This window comes from Sminthopsis crassicaudata, chromosome 6 (assembly GCF_048593235.1).
Source record: "Sminthopsis crassicaudata isolate SCR6 chromosome 6, ASM4859323v1, whole genome shotgun sequence".
Lineage (NCBI taxonomy): Eukaryota > Metazoa > Chordata > Mammalia > Dasyuromorphia > Dasyuridae > Sminthopsis > Sminthopsis crassicaudata.
This window is the reverse complement of record NC_133622.1, coordinates 33,991,704-34,008,363: the sequence shown is the minus strand read 5'-3', so window position 1 is coordinate 34,008,363 and position 16,660 is coordinate 33,991,704. Positions and strand designations below refer to the sequence as shown.

Sequence of the window (16,660 nt, the reverse complement as noted above, 5' to 3'; positions counted from 1 at the left end):
ATAAAATCAATATAATTTTCACTCGTGCCCTTACTCTAAGGTTAAGAGACAAACACAGTGGAAGAAGGTGCTTCTGTTTTAGAACGGTGGCGTTAAGGTGAGGAAGGAGAAGGTGAAAGGGCAAAGGGGGATTCTGGCTCCAAAGAACAAACATCCGGACCGTTCTCACAGAAATCAAGATCAAATGTGGCCGTCTTTAAATTTCCCACCACAATAAGCAGAGGAGATGCAGACACGAGTTTTCCTTTAAAGCCTGGACCGACTACATACAACCAGCACCTGCCAGCCGCCAGGTTCTCTTAATTTGTTGATGAATTGAGGGAGCCCCTGGACTCCATCCCCAAATTTCGAGTGGTATCTGCTTGGGAAGTACGTGCGTTTTCCCACCCCTCAAAATCATCGCAGAGTAGAGAGAGAGAGTTTCCACGATGATGATTAGGATTGAGGGCTGGTTCCTCCCCGGGGCACTCCTGACCCCCGTTCCTCCCCCTCCCCGCCCCGGCTTTCGTTCTTAGGGGGCTGCCCCTCGGAACTCCCGCCCCCTGGCGACGGCGCAGGCGGCCAGCGTCTGGCGGCTATCTCTTTAAGTGACAGCTGTGGCTAGAGTCCCAATCCGGGGCTTGACGTCAGTGCAGCTTCCCCGGGCAGCGGAGCCGGTCCTGCTGCCTGTGGCTCGCCTCGCGCTCGCCTCGCGCGCTCGCTCTCCTCTCCCGGCCGCCCGGGAGGCGACTTACTGTTGCTCTCCCGGCTGCGAGCGGAGCAGCAGCGCGAGCGTCTTACACTTAGCCCTAGAGCCCGGGAGGAGCGGCTGTTAGTCCCCCTGCCGCTGCAAAGGCACCGGCACTAGCCTCCCTTCCCGCCCCGGACGCCCCGATGGAGAGCGAGGGCCACCGCTGCCGCCGCCGCGGCCGCTCCGAGCACTGAACCGCGGAGAGCGCAGCCGGCCGGAGGGCGTCGGGGCACCCGGGCGCGAGCAGGCGACCGGAGGGCGTGACGGTGGCGGGAGGACGGAGGCGGTGGGCGGCAGAGGGGAGCGGGCCGGAGAAAAGGGGCTGCTGGCAGGGGTCGCTCGGCCGGCCGGGGGCATGACCATGGCTCTGAAGGACACGGGCAGCGGAGGCGGCACCATCCTGCCCATCAGCGACATGATCTCCTCCACTTCCCCGGCGGCGGCCGCCGGCTCTTTCGCGGGTCCCTGCGCCCCGTCCCCCTTCCCCGAGGTGGTGGAGCTGAACGTGGGGGGCCAGGTCTACGTGACCAAGCACTCGACGCTGCTCAGCGTCCCGGACAGCACTTTGGCCAGCATGTTCTCGCCGCCCAGCCCCCGGGGCGGCGGCCGGCGCCGCGGGGAGCTGCCCAGGGACAGCCGAGCGCGCTTCTTCATTGACCGGGACGGCTTTCTCTTCAGGTACGTGCTGGATTACCTGCGGGACAAGCAGCTCTCCCTGCCCGAGCACTTCCCGGAGAAGGAGCGGCTCCTGCGGGAGGCCGAGTACTTCCAGCTGGGCGACCTGGTCAAGCTGCTGTCGCCCAAAGTGACCAAGCAGAGCTCGCTCAACGACGAGGGCTGCCAGAGCGACCTGGAGGACAACCTGTCCCAGGGCAGCGGCGACCTGCTCCTGCTGCGGGGCGCCGCCTCGGCCGCCGCCCCCGGGCCCGGCGGCGTCAGCAGCGGCTCCCTGCTGGACAAGCGCTCGGGCTTCCTCACGCTGGGCTACCGGGGCTCCTACACCACGGTGCGGGACAACCAGGCGGACGCCAAATTTCGCCGCGTGGCGCGCATCATGGTGTGCGGCCGCATCGCGCTGGCCAAGGAGGTCTTCGGGGACACTCTGAACGAGAGCCGGGACCCCGACCGCCCCCCGGAAAAGTACACGTCCCGCTTCTATCTCAAGTTCACCTACTTGGAACAGGCGTTCGACCGGCTGTCGGAGGCCGGCTTCCACATGGTGGCGTGTAACTCCACCGGCACGGCAGCCTTCATCAACCAGTACCGGGACGACAAGATCTGGAGCAGCTACACCGAGTACATCTTCTTCAGTGAGTTCTCCCCCTCCCCAGCCCCCCCGCCGCTCCCATACCCCTCTCCCGGGCTTTGATGGAGGGGAAAGAGAGCCGGGTCTCGAGCTCGGAGTTTGGGGTTAGCCTTTAGCGGCGCTGTGGCCTTCTTTCTACCTTTAGCAACCTTTAACCTCTTCTACCTCCAGAGAGAAAGCGAGTTACGTGTTCCCACCTAGCACAAAGTGAGCCACGTCCTCTATTCACCTGGTTTCTAGGGATGAAATTGGGTCCCTTTATGAAAACGCCCCGTTAATGACCTTTCGGACCCCGAGTTCCCTAACTTTTGGGATGCGACTTCCTCTCGTGGGGAGTCCTTCCAGCCTTCGCCTCTCCCAATTGCGTCCGCAATAGCAGTAACCTCGGGGCGTTGTGGGTGTTGTGGGGGGGAGGGGAGGGCGTTTCACGTCGGTTGGAATTGTGGGCTTAGTTGGCTCTGGTCAGACCCGACTTCCTTATGAGGGCAAGCTGCCATGAACACACCTCCGGGTCAAACAGATCTCCTTACTCAATTAAGTCGGGTACCGAGTCGCCTTTCTAGGGTGGGTCGGGGACCAACTCGGGGCTGCTCGCTGCTTTGTAGCCTCTAGCCAGCTCGGGAAGGGAATCCGGGGGCCGTTAAAATCTGCTCACCATCTTGCAAATTCGGCACCCGGATCCCCCCGAGCCATCTCTAGTCCAATGCTTCCCCAGCAGTTTTGCCAGCTCTGTTCTCACGCTCTGTATAGCGGGCGGGGAGGAGGACTGGAGCTGAGCGGACAGGGAGGAGGACTGGAGCAGAGTGGACGAGGGGGGGGCAGAGAGGGGGGCAGCTGAGTTGAATTTAATCTTAAATACCGCCGAGAGCAGCTGCTGGAAGAACGCAGCCTCGGTCCCTGAACCAAGGAGCTTCCCACTTCTGTCCGCAGTTTCTTGTTGCTTTGATTAAGCGCCAAGCAAACGCTCGCCATCTGGGAGCTTTTGCAAGCATCTTATACCAGGTGATGAATCACCTTTCCAAAGGAAATGCAAAGACCTCTCTCCCCTACAGGGAGGGAGCGAGAGAAGCTCGATGAGAGCCCGTTAACTTGCCGTGGCTCTGTCCACGGTGGGGCCATGTGCGGATTTCAGGTTATCCCTAAAATACGCAAGCTCGCAAATACGTAATTTTCAAGTGGGCAGTGAGGGAAAGACTCGAGAGCAATGGGAACTAATGAAAAGCCAACTGGGAAGATGATAGGAACATGGCTGGGCAAAGTTTTCTTTTACAGCCGCCAGAGGCCCTAAACCTTGCCAGTGGGATTTTGAGGGCTGCCTTCTGAAGCTCTGATGAGCATGGCTGAGCATTTTGCCATTCACTTACTGTTCACGCATGGAGAGGTTCGTGCCTGTGACGTGTAAGCTCGTTTGAAAAAGGACCCTGGACAAGTAATGTTAATTTCTGGTTTAACTTTGGGGGATTTACAATTCCAGAGTCTCATCTGTAAAATGGGTCTAAAAATACTTGTCCTCCTCACAGAGTTCTTTGAGGAAATCACTTTCTACCTATAGAACTAGGATCTTACTCGTGAGAGTGTAATTTTTAGTCAGAAGTTTCTGTAGTACAAGGTAGCTGGAATCAGTCAACTTTATAATGTAGGGAATCATTTCCCCAAATCAAAAAGACAAATGGACATGACTAGATTTTTCAATAGATTTCTTGGGGGGAGAGGTGTAGAGAAACACTTCCTTAAGGTAGCTAAAATAAGACTTCAGTGTTATAGTCGCTCAAAAGTTCATGTTTAACATTTTTTCCCAATTTATCTCAACCCATTGTTTTTGTTGGGTCTTAAATATTGATAATCATCAAAAATCCAGCCTCTCTGGATTGCCTTTGTCTTGTAAATGGGGATGTGTTCTGTCACACAGCACAGAAATGAAATATTGTTAGCAAAATTTTTCCAGCTTTCTTTTTTGAGAGTCTGAAATAAGTCTTTAAATCCTAATCATTTACATTCACATGATTTTGAACATCTTAATGGGCTTGAGCAGAATTAGAGTGGTTTTTCTATTTCTGTTGGAGAAAAAATATGATTGAGAGCAAGTATTAGAACTTCCATATTTTACCTGGATCTGTCTCTGTCTCTGTCTCTCTCTGTGTCTCTCTCTGTGTCTCTCTCTCTCTCTGTGTCTCTCTCTCTCTCTGTGTCTCTCTCTCTCTCTCTCTCTCTGTGTCTCTCTCTCTCTCTGTCTCTCTCTCTCTCTGTGTGTCTCTCTCTCTCTGTGTCTCTCTCTCTCTCTGTGTGTCTCTCTCTCTTTGTGTGTGTGTCTCTCTCTGTCTCTCTCTCTCTCTCTGTCTCTCTCTCTCTCTGTCTCTCTCTCTGTCTCTCTCTCTGTCTCTCTCTCTCTGTCTCTCTCTCTGTCTCTCTCTCTCTGTCTCTCTCTCTCTGTCTCTCTCTCTCTGTCTCTCTCTCTCTGTCTCTCTCTCTGTCTCTCTCTCTGTCTCTCTCTCTGTCTCTCTCTCTGTCTCTCTCTGTCTCTCTCTCTCTCTCTCTCTCTCTCTGTCTCTCTGTCTCTCTGTCTCTCTGTCTCTCTGTCTCTCTCTCTGTCTCTCTGTGTCTCTGTGTCTCTGTGTCTGTCTCTCTCTTTCTCTTTCTGTCTATCTGTCTTTCTCTCTGGCTGGCTGTCTGTCTCTTTCGGATATCTTATTTCTGGCATTGAAACTTCACCCGTTAATTATGCAGCAATACATCCTCTGGTAACTATGAAAGAATACTCTGGGAATCCAGAGAATCATACTAATGCTACCCCCTCATTATCTCCAAAGAAAGTCGGATGTGCTGTGATAGAATGTTTATCTTTAAGTATCTCAGAAGATAGAAGTGCTCAGAAGCCAAATGTTTACGTTATAAATGACAATTCAAGATTTTATTGTGCCCATAATTTAAAAATTAACATTCAAGATATTTTTAAAAGTAAAAGGCTTTGATGATTTATTCATGCAAAGTTTAAACCTGACATAGAAATATATAATTAAATCTTCTTCTTTGGTTATCTTAACTTTATATTTCAACACTTTAGGGAAACATAGGCTCAGTGGGGCAAGGAGACTTTTGTATTTATTTGTCCAATGCTTACCTAGCACAGTGTCTGAGGAAATAGTAAGCAATTAATAAGGACTCATTGACTGATCCAAGGGATTTGTTATCTCATTGTTTTGTGAGTTCATTGTTTGAGTACTCCCTCCAGTGGTGCAGATCTGAATCCAGCTTTAAATCCTGTAAGAATCTTGTCCCTTCTGATAAATCTTCCAGAAAATATCTGTCTACCACATTGGAGTAGTTTTAATATTTCATCTATGCCACTACAGTATCTGGACATTTTTAAAAACTTTGCCAATACTACATGATTAAGTTTCCTTTCCTGATTATATAAGTGATGATTTCACTTAACCAACAAATAAGCAATTATTAAGCACCTACTATTTGCTTGGCAGCTTCTGCTCCCTTTACAGTCAAAGTTGCTGAAGACTCAGCAAAGAATCTTCTTTCCATCAGAGACTTTGGCATTATCAAATGGAACAATATCAAAAATGGGTATTTTAAAAAACAATGGTGATAATGCTAAAAAAGATGAAGTGCTATTTCTCTCCCTGCTGACTTCTGCTGTTCAGGTCTACCAGGTCTTTCCTTATATCCTGAAGTGGAACTCCTATATAGGTCCTACCTCTCTATTGGAATAAGAGCTCCTTGAAAGCAAGGGTTGTCTCTTTTTTTTTTTTTTACTAGAATGTCACACTTGACACGGTACTTTACACAGAGTAAGCACTTAATATGTGCTTTCTCATTCATCCAGGAATTATGCTAGGGATACAAAGTCAAAATTAAAACAATTCTTGCATCAAAGAACTTAATTTTACTTGGAAGACAACATGCATATGTGTGTATCCATGTGAAAAATTAAAGTACATTAAACATTTAATTCAGTTGGAAATGTAGCTTGAATTAGGGGCATTGAATTGAGAAATATAAGGAGACTGATTATATATTTGCATATATGTTTAAAATAACTATAAATATTTTGGGGAAAGAGGGGGTAAAGGTACCAGTGTCTAGGAGAGTGGATCAGGAAAGACTATATGGGGAAAATAAACTCATCAGACCTTTTAAGGAAAGATGTAGTTTTAAGAGGTAAGAGAGTGCAAGACATATAGGGAATGCCTTGTACAAAAACAGAGATAGGAGACAGTGTCATATTGGAAGTTGAATAAGAAGGCCATTGTGGTTATTCTGTAGAGTTATTGAAGGGGATTCATGTATGACAGTCTGGTAAGGTGAGTTAGTCAAATTCTGAAGACTTTTTTTTTAATGCCAAACAAAGGCAGTTTTTATTTGACCCTAGGGGTAATAGAGAGCCATTGGAGCTTATTGATTAAGAGAGTGACATAATCATGCTCATGTTTTAGAACAACCAGTAGCAGCTGGATGGAGGACGGACTAGAAAAAGAGAGATATTTGAGGCAAAGAGATCCTTTAGAAGGCCATTGCAATAACTGGGTCAGTTGAAGTGATCATGGGCTAAAAGAGGGTGATAGCTTGTGCATTTGGGAGAATTTATAGCATTAAAGTTGATTAGATATGGAAACTGACATATCATTTCTTTGTTTTCAAATAAGTGTTGGGAATGTTACAACACACTCATGCCTTGTGTTTTGTCATTGTTTTGGGGGTTAATTTACAATTTTAATTCTTGGAATGTGATATATATATTTGCTTTGACTTTCTCCCATCATATATTACTAGAATTACTCTGTATCACTGCAATGCTCTCCCTCTTCACATCTGCCACCTAGCTTCTCTAGCTTCCTTCAAGACTTAGCTTCTCCCTCCCTACTTTTTGAGTATTTCAGAACAAAAATAATCCAAACTATATATATACCCCCTTCACTATTATAGTATATAACTGTATATAATATAAATACATATTCTCTATATACTATATAGTATCTTAGTCTATATCACCTATAGTATATATTAGTGTGTATATATATATATATATCCTAATATATAATGTATATAACTAGTATATAGTATATGTAATTTATGTACCATATATACCACATATATAACATATAGGGTATTTATAGAATATCTTGTAATATATATATGTATATACATACATATATATGTACACACACAAACATATATAAACACTAGTATATAACATAATATATGTGTGTACACACATATATTAGCATGTGCAGTGCATTAAGTTATATATACTAGTTTTGCATATGTGTATATATATATATATATATATATAATATGTTATAGGTACTTATATACTATATGTAAATATATTCTTATCCACATATTTTGTACCTACATACATAGGTATAGCTATATCTGCACAAGAAACACTTATTTTCCTGTTTCTATCATGTTTATAGAAAGTTGTTTTCAGTTTGTGTCCCCATTAGGCTGTGCGTTCCTTAAGAACAAGCACTATCCCATGACTTTATTTGTATTGCTAGTGCTTAGCATGGCGCCTGCTATATGATAGAATAGATGGTAGATAAATGCTAATTGACTTGTTGATGTCCCATTCATTCAGCATTCAAGTAGTGAATATAAAAAAAATAAACAAATTCCTGTAAACATGTAGTTTCCAGGGAAATGTAGTAGTTTGAAACGGGAGCATTGAATTGAGAAATAGAAGAAAATCTTTCATCTAGCCCTTCTTTCTCACTTTACAGATGAGGAAACAAAGATTTAGAGAGATTGTGCGTTACCTAAATTAGTCCTGGTAGAGGAGTCTGGTTCTGAACTCAGACACTCGGACTTCAAATCTAATGGCATTTCCACAATACTGTTTTTCCTTTTCGCCCTTTCCTTCCTTTATTTTTTTGGGGGAGCATGGTTAAGGGAATGAAGATAAGTATTGAACAATAATCTAAACCTTTTTAAAGGGGAGAATAGTTGGAGTGGTTCATATTTATGAAATATTTTAAGGTCTACAGAAATCCTGAGAAGTAGGTAGAAAAATAACTTTCATTTGTATTTTAAAAACTAAGAGACCTATGGTTGAGGGAGTTTAATTAGTTTGTCGTCATCAGAACTGGGATTGTAAACTAAGTATTCATCATTCTTCACACCTTCCTACCTTTCTAAATGATGACTCTCAAAGGTAACAAAGAATTGAATGTTTCACAAATGATCACCATAACATAAGGATATGGCAAGCTTTTTCTTGTCCATATTTTTTCCTTTGTGAAGTTTTAAAATAACTTTACTGGTGAATCTAAATTTTGAATTATTCCATTTAAATGATCACCTACTACATTTTTAACATTTTGAAATAACTGATTAAAGAGCATGTTCTTCCTCTAGACCTTGGATTTGACTCGAAGTTCAATTCCCTCCCAGGTTTGCCAGGGGTGTTTCAGTTGGTTTCTCTGACTGGACTTCTACAGAGCCTCAGTCAGATATTAGAGTCAATAAGTCATTTAGTATTCTCTATTAGGAAACAGAATTTGGGCCTTTGGCAATGTTTCCTGATAAATGCCAAGCCAGATTAATTTCCCTTTAAGTGCCTGTATCCAAGTCATTGGATTCTAGTGCTCAAGGTTGTATGCAGGCTATTAAACATTTAATACCAGCTTCATTTGCCTACACGGTCACTTTGCTATCCATTCTTAATCTTAGCTCATTACTTTATTCAGTCCTTGTGGTGCACTGTGGAGATGAAACATAAAGTTGTAGGAGAGAATTTCCACATCACTTATGTAGAAAATAGATAGTTACTTCTCAAGTGGAAAATCAGTGATTTATTTTAAAATACTGTGATGTTGTTTCACTTTGGAATGTCTATATGGTAGGTCAGGTTAGGGTGTACACACACACACACACACATACACACACACACACACACACACACATACTTCCTTGGAAAAGAACACTTATATACAGAGGTAGTTGTATGTAATAGGAAGGATGCTGGTCTTGATGGTAAGAGATCAGTTCTCAATCTTCCCCTTATACTAGCTATGTGACATTAGACAAAGCATTTAATATAATTTCCAATTTCCTCTTTTGTAAAATGGGCTATTATTACTCTCTCTGCACTTCATAGAATTATATCATTTTTGGATGCATACTTTGTGGAGGAGCTTTATCAACTGTAAAGCACTATAAAATATCCCCAGTGCACAGTATGAAGTCATGTGTTAGAATGCACACGTTCTTTCCTAATGGCTATTATAATAGTTTTGATTTTATATAATCAAAGGTTTTAAAGAAAAGAGTAGTATTGGTTTCTGCAGGAAGCCTTTCTAAATCTCTCCAAATTTTTATTCCAAATTTATTTGATACATTTCTTATTTGTTCACAGTTGCTTGCACGTTGTCTCCACCAATAGACTGTAAACTCCTTGAGCAGAGACCATCTTTTACCTTTCTTTATATCCTTAGCACATGTCTTGGGATATTGTAGGTGATTAATGAATATTTATTGATTGACTATGGAAGAAGTATAGAAACCAAGGTAGAAAATTTACCTTTATGAAGACATGAACATATCACTCCATCTCTTGGTTTCTTGTTTCCTGATCTGTGAAATGGGAATAATAATATACATTTACTATCTGCCCCATGGGTCTATTGTAAGGAAAATAAGAGTGTGTCTAGATTTACTCTGTTCTGATTAGAAAATTTATTCCTTCCATAGTGATGATATAAAATCATTGATGGCATAAGAATAATTCCTCTCCCTCCTCATCTCCACGTCTATTCTTATCCCCTTTCCCCCCTAAATGTTCCCTTCTAGATATGCCAATCCAGAATTCTTGTTTCATAATTCACCAAACTCCCCTTCATTTTTGAGGTCTTTCTCTCACATTTATTCCCTTTATTTTCTATATTGCCAAAGACTCAGCTCCCCCTGAATGACACTATCCTTGGCAATCTGTTTCAGTTGTTTTCTTCCTCTGTCTCATAGTATGTAATTCTTTGATTCCTATCACCATTTCTAGACACTTCTCCCCATCTTTCAGAAATTTCTCCTTGTTTGAGATTCACTGTATTCAAGCACCCAGTCCATATTATGGTCACATTTATTTACTAGCTTTCAGAACATACTCCTTTCTCTCTGAGTTTTGTGTTTTGTCCATGGTTTTATCCACCCCAATTCCTGTCTTTTGGCTAGATTTCAACATGTACACAGCTCTATGAAACTCATAATCTTCTAATTCTTTAGTCTACTCATTTTCCTTGAGCATACACATCCGATCAGTTACCCCTGTCTTATTGTTCTTCAAGAGGACCATGATATTAGGGCGGTGATATCAGGGACATAAAAGTGAATTGGATGGAAGGGAGAGAAGGTTGTACAAAGTCACCAGCTTCACTTTCTCCTCCAGAACAGATCAGAACAACTGGATGTAGCCAAATCTTGTAATTTCTTTTGTATTTTCAACATGTCTCAAAGTCTTGGTACAGTTTTAAGCTTTAATAACGTTTAACTGCTACAAATTTAGAAAAAAAAAAACACTTGAAAGTTTCTCATATTTGTTTAGTTTTGTGAATTTTGAAAAATAAATTTAAAATTGTATTTTTAGTAAGTCAGGGCTCTTTGTTACACATGTCATGTTGTGACAATTCCTGGATATCCCTTTCTCAGACTTGTGGATTGATACCATAGGCCCTGTTGTTTGTCTAGCTTCATCACCTGATCTCTACTTGACCTTTCTTGTGGATTTATGTCAAAATTGTATTGCATGTTTCAAACTTTATTCTTTCTTTGTCCTAAGTACAAATGTACAAATATGATGCTTTTAGTCACTGAACAGCATGTTATGAAAGTTCTTGTAAAATTCAGAAATTGAGTTCAATTTATATTAAAAAAAATCTTTCAATACTTCTGAAGTCCTAAAAGCTGTACTAAGATGTTAGGGGCACTCTAGATAACCTTTTCTCCACTAAGACAGTACAACCTTAGTTTAGGCTCTTGCCATCTCCTATCTGAACTGCAACAAATGTTTTTTTAGTTTTTTCTCTGTCTCATCAATCTTCCACAGAGCTTTCATAAAACGATAAAATATGGGTCTATCCATGTGTCTTGCCCCAATTCAATAAATTCCAAAGGGGTCTTATAATGTTTAGAATAAAATAAATTTTTTTTTTGACATTTAAGACTTTTTACAACCTGACCACATACTACTTTTCAGTCTCATCACATAAAATTTTCTCCATATATTTATCTATAGACACCATTCTAAGTCAGGGTTTCTTGCAGTTTCCCTTACCACACTTCAATTTTTGCACTGGCTGTTTCTCCCATTAGAATGCATTTCCCTTTTACTGCCATGACTTTAAGTCATTGGTTTCTTTTGAGATTTGGCATAGACTCCTTTTTCCAAGTCCACTTGTTGCCTCAGCTGGAAATGTTTGCCTGACCTGGCAAAGTTACCTGTGTCTTTTTTCTTTTGGTACATACATCCACTGCATATATTTACCTTTTCTTCCCTTATAGAATGCTTTAATCTCTTTTTCTTTTGTCATTCTACCTTCAGCCCAGTATATGGCATAAAGTTGGTCTTTAACAAATATTTGCTCATGGATTCATCAATATCTAACTGCCATTATTATTACCATGCCATTCATTTATTTTTCTCTTATTCTAAGACATTGGTTAGTTGTGTAAAACATAGGGCAAATGTCCTCATGAGTTGAATTGTAAGTTTAGAATGACTTCTTCCCTTACTTTATTTTTATGTTGATACTTTTATGTAAGGGTCCTTTAAATGGGCAGCCACAGAGCAACAGGAGATTGAGTGGTCCAGAAGTAATCTGTATGGATATAGGACTGCCCTGTGGGTGGGATCCTGGCCATATTGAGATAGCTTCGTAATGGCTGACGGCTCTCTTGCTGGTTGGCTGTGTGTGTGCCCACTGAAGACAGCAATCGCTCTCTTTAACCTGGCTCCCTAGCCTGGGGTAGCCAAGCCAAGCTGATGGATAGCCCAGAGAGGTAAGGAGTTTGGTAGTGAACATGTGGGTCTTCAGACCAGGTATTCACTAGGGAGTTAACAAGTCAGGGCATTAAGTCAGGGAATTATGTGAATAGGTATAAAAAAAGCTTTTAAGATTACATGTGGCTGTTCTTGAGCGCGCTACTGGTTATTAAACTATAGATTCAAGAAATCATGGCCAGAGACCTTTGAAGGCCTCAGAAGAGGCTAGCCAGGTAGAGTTGACACTGCAAAGGTCAGTGGTCAAAGGTACTCTTGTTGGGCCTAGGACAGACTAGTAATTGTAACTGCCAGAAGGGCATGTTACACATTTATGCTACCACCAAACTAATATACAAAACCTCACTTGCTTTAGTGGGTATTTCCTCTGTTTCAAATTCACCTTGATGTATTTCATGAAATATAACTGAGATTTGTAGTTAGAAGAGCTCAAATGACTGTTTACCCTCTTAACATTTTGTGTGTGTGTATGAGTTTAATGAAAACTATATGGATAGTTTAAAAATACCTTATTAGTTATGTTCCACTTAGGAATAGTAAAACCAGATTGAACTGTCCAATCATTTCATGGAGAGGCAACTTGGCATAGTGGATAGAATGAGAGATTGACTTGCAGTTGTCTTGACTTGGGTCCAAATCTGATTTTTGACATTTGCCTTTACCACCTTTGGCTTCATGCATTTCCAGCACTCATCTACTAAGTCAGAAAAATTGGAGAAGGGAGTTCCTTCAACATGATGAAATCCTGAATGCCCTTTGGGGACATTTTATGATTATGTCTAAATAAAAATATAATTTTTGCTTTTAATCCTTTTTGTAAAGTTTCTTTAATTCTTTTTTTTTTAACTGAATTCATTTGTTAAATTTTGTCATCATTTCTCCAGCAGCCAAATGAGCAATTGGCTTAGCAGCCAGTAGGGGAATAATCAGAACAACAGATGAACCTTTAAGAAGCAAAGGTCCCATTTTCATGCAAATATCCCTAGCAATAAAGCAGAGAGAAAATAAGATAACATGTTTCTATATGCAAAAACATTGCTGCTATGTAAGAAAATGGAATTTAAAAATATAGACTAGTATCCAATTGTATATAGACTATTTTTATTTTATTTTTATATAAAATATAGATTAGTATCTATGCTTTTAAAGACACCACCATGTTCCATATAGAAGTTCTACTTTAGAGAATCTGCTCCTTTGCCTTTATTACAATCCCATTGGATCTTTTAGTCTCTTTTCTCTTAGTTTGTAGGTGGACATGGTCAAGCAAGAGTAGAACTTGCAATTAGATTGAAGGAAGGGATAGAACTTCAAACCTTTATTGATACTGGACCTGTTTCCTTTGTGCATTAGAATGCTAGCATTTAATTCTTAGCTCTGGAATTCTTTATGATTATCGAACTCTTATTGAACATAAAAACTAAAAGAGAAAAGTAAATTATTTGCAATAATAATTTGCAGTAATATGCAAAATAAGAATGGAAATAAATTACTGTTGGACTTTATTATATAACTTTCAATTTACTTAGATATTTTGCCATCTTTAACAGATTCTTATATTTTGGATAAAAAGTACATAAAATGCATTTTATTTTGCCATAAGTAACAATAGTTAGTAATTATTTTGTTTTTTTCTCATTGTATCACTAGAAAAATAAATATAAGATATCACATATATTAAACAATCAATATTTGGAAATTTGTCTAAAGTGGGGGTGGAGAACTTTTTTTCTGCCAAGGGCTATTTGGATATTTATACTTTTGAGGGTTATACAAAACTATCAACTGAAAAACTCAAGCAGTGGGAACTTATTGTACCTATCTTTCAGTGCATTAGTTGCCTTGGCAGGGCCAAACAAAGGATATCCCCTGTTTTATATGGTCCATGGGTGAGATATTCTCCACCTGTGGAATGCTAAAAGGTCATAGAAAACCATCTGGACTATTTTCTAAGTTGGGCAAATTTCCAAATATTTATAGACATGCTTATTTGTTTAAAAAATAGAGTGGATAGAGCACCAGCCCTGAAGTCCAGAGACTTCCGATTACTTAACATTTCCTATCTGTGTGACTGTGGGCATGTCACTTAACCCCAGTTGCCTCAGCAAGAAAAAAAAAAAAAAAAGTAATGAATTCATCAGTTCATTTGCACAGAATGTGGCTTTTTAATGAAAATTAAAAAAATAAAATAAAATAAACAACAGCCCTGAGCATTCTTGTAGTTCAGCACTTTCTGGAAATTTGTAATATTGACCAGTTTGAACAGGTTAAAGTGAGGCTTAAATTTCAACTTATCTAATGTACTCACTCCTGTTTGGGGATATATTTATTTTTATTGTAAATAAAAGAATGGACAAAGAAAATATACAACTTCTGCAATGTCACTCAAATAAGGAAGGCAGTACTAGGTGGAAATCAATTTTGTGAATTATAAGTGGTGACTAGTTTGTCTTCAGTATTGGCTGATGTCAATGAGCTCTTCAATTAGTGAGATAAATTTTAAAAGGGTGCAAACAAACTAACTGGATGTGTTGGCTTGGTTTGTTTGTTTTTCCCCCAGAAGCTCTGAAAGTTCAGTGTAGTTCAATATGTAGAACTTGATGCATTCAGAGGATATGGATTTGTGGATCAAGGAAACACTCAATGATATTTTAAACATGTTTATGGCTCCATAACTACTGGAATTCTGCTGTGTATTTGCTAAAATGGTCTGTAATTGAACTAAGATGGTTAATAACATTGTGGCTAGATTAAGCCAGACTGAGAGGGAGAAACAGAGGAAGAGAGAGAAAAGGTGTGTGTGTGTGTGTGTGTGTGTGTGTGTGTGTGTGTGTGTGTGTTGCTTGATCAAGCAATCCTATTGAAACCAAAACTAGTGAAACTAGATAATTTTGCTGTTGTAAGGCTGAGCCAATATTCTGGTTTTTCTGGTTTCTTATTGGAGCTGAGAATTAAAATTTGGTAGGTTATAGATGATTCAAAATAGGAACCACTTAAAAGTAGGACCTGTTGTGGTTTTCTTCTTGATTTCCCCCCCCCCCCAACAAATATCGCCATGCTACTAATTCAAATCTTTGTAGATACCACCTGCCTCCTCTGATTTTGGAGGAGGAAAACTATTTTTTCCCATGTATCGCCTAGTATACTTTTCTGCCTTTTTTTTTAAAGTGTGTAGTCTCTTCCTTTAGATTGTAAGCTCCTTTAAAGCAGGAACCATGTTTCTTTTTATCCATTGTATCCTTAGTCCTTAGCACAATGCCTGGCACATAGTAGGCAAAATTTTAAAAATGTTTCTTGGTTTGGATTGAATAAATGTGATGAATGATTTGAAAAACATTTAAATGTGTTTGCCTTTTGTTGATTTTTATATTTGCTTTCATGAGTTGGTCTGACTGTTTATAATGGCTAATTCAGAAATCAATAATTTATTAAGCATATATTATATGCCAGCCATTGTATTTCACACTGGAAATTCAAATATAAGAATGACAGCTCCTACCTTTAAATTGCTTGCATTCTAATAATGAAATAAATCACATGTAAAGGAAATTAATAACCTCATCGATTAACTATAATACAGTAAAAGAGAGAGTGCAGGAACTCTAGGGGTTTGAAGAATTATCATCTAGAAGGGAAATGACAATTTTCTGTAACCCCAAAAGACAAAATGAAGAGAAATGGGATTCAACTTTCAAACACCAAATTGATGCTAAGTCTCAGGAACAGCAAAAAATATTTTCAAAAAAATGAAAATGACCTAAAAATATAAAGGACTATGGAATGACAGAGAAGTTTCTTTCTTATTGGAAAATTTCAAACAATGGCAATATGCTTACTTATTACCAAGAGATTACAAAACTTAGATATCAACAAGGTGACTACTATGTACCTTTCCAAATTTGAAGCTCTGAGGTTATATGAGATAGGAAAAAAAAAGTGTGTATGTATACACATACATATGTATACACACATACATACATATGAAAAACAGACACATGTATATATGTCAAAGATATGTATATGTTATATATATTACATAAATATATAAAACATTTAATATATTTAAATTTACTGTATAAAACTTGTTTCACACATAATGCAATAACCTAATTAAATAATTCTCTCTCCATTTACACCATCACACATTTATTTAAACTAATTTGTCATCACTTAGCCCTTGAATGCAATTTTGTAAAATTAGTACTTTTGTGTGTTTGAGAACTCTTCATGTTATACATATATAAAAAGGCAAAAAAAAGCTAGTTTCTTTTTATTTCTTGGATAACTGATGATCTTTTTCTTTTAGTTGTCATATTTGTGCAGTAGTTTCAAGGTAAGTACTGTAGTCTGAAGAGATTAACTTAGAAATAGTTAAGGGACATTATACAAGTCACTCAGTATTTCTGGATCTATTTCCACATACATAAAATGAAGGGGTTCAAGAAGAAGTGTCACAAAGGGAGGCAAGAGAGTAAACAATGTGGTGAGAGATTTGCCAGAAACAAAGCCAGGCTTAGTCCCAGGATTTTTAATTCCAGGCTATGCAGTGAATGAGATGTTATTTTAGCCAATAAATTGACTCAAAGTTGTCATATGAGAAATCATCCAATAGAATTTG

General features: G+C 39.9%; 1 protein-coding gene across 1 annotated transcript in view; it reads left to right on the top strand.

Annotated features, from left to right (window-relative positions):
• Positions 1–827: 827 nt before the first annotated feature.
• The window catches only part of KCTD8 (potassium channel tetramerization domain containing 8), a 264,133-nt gene continuing 248,300 nt past the window's right edge, over positions 828–16,660 (top strand). Inside the window, exon 1 of the mRNA XM_074275756.1 lies at positions 828–2,040. Coding sequence (XP_074131857.1) covers positions 1,086–2,040 — 955 coding nt within the window. The 5' untranslated portion in view covers positions 828–1,085. The remainder of the gene's footprint in view (positions 2,041–16,660) is intronic.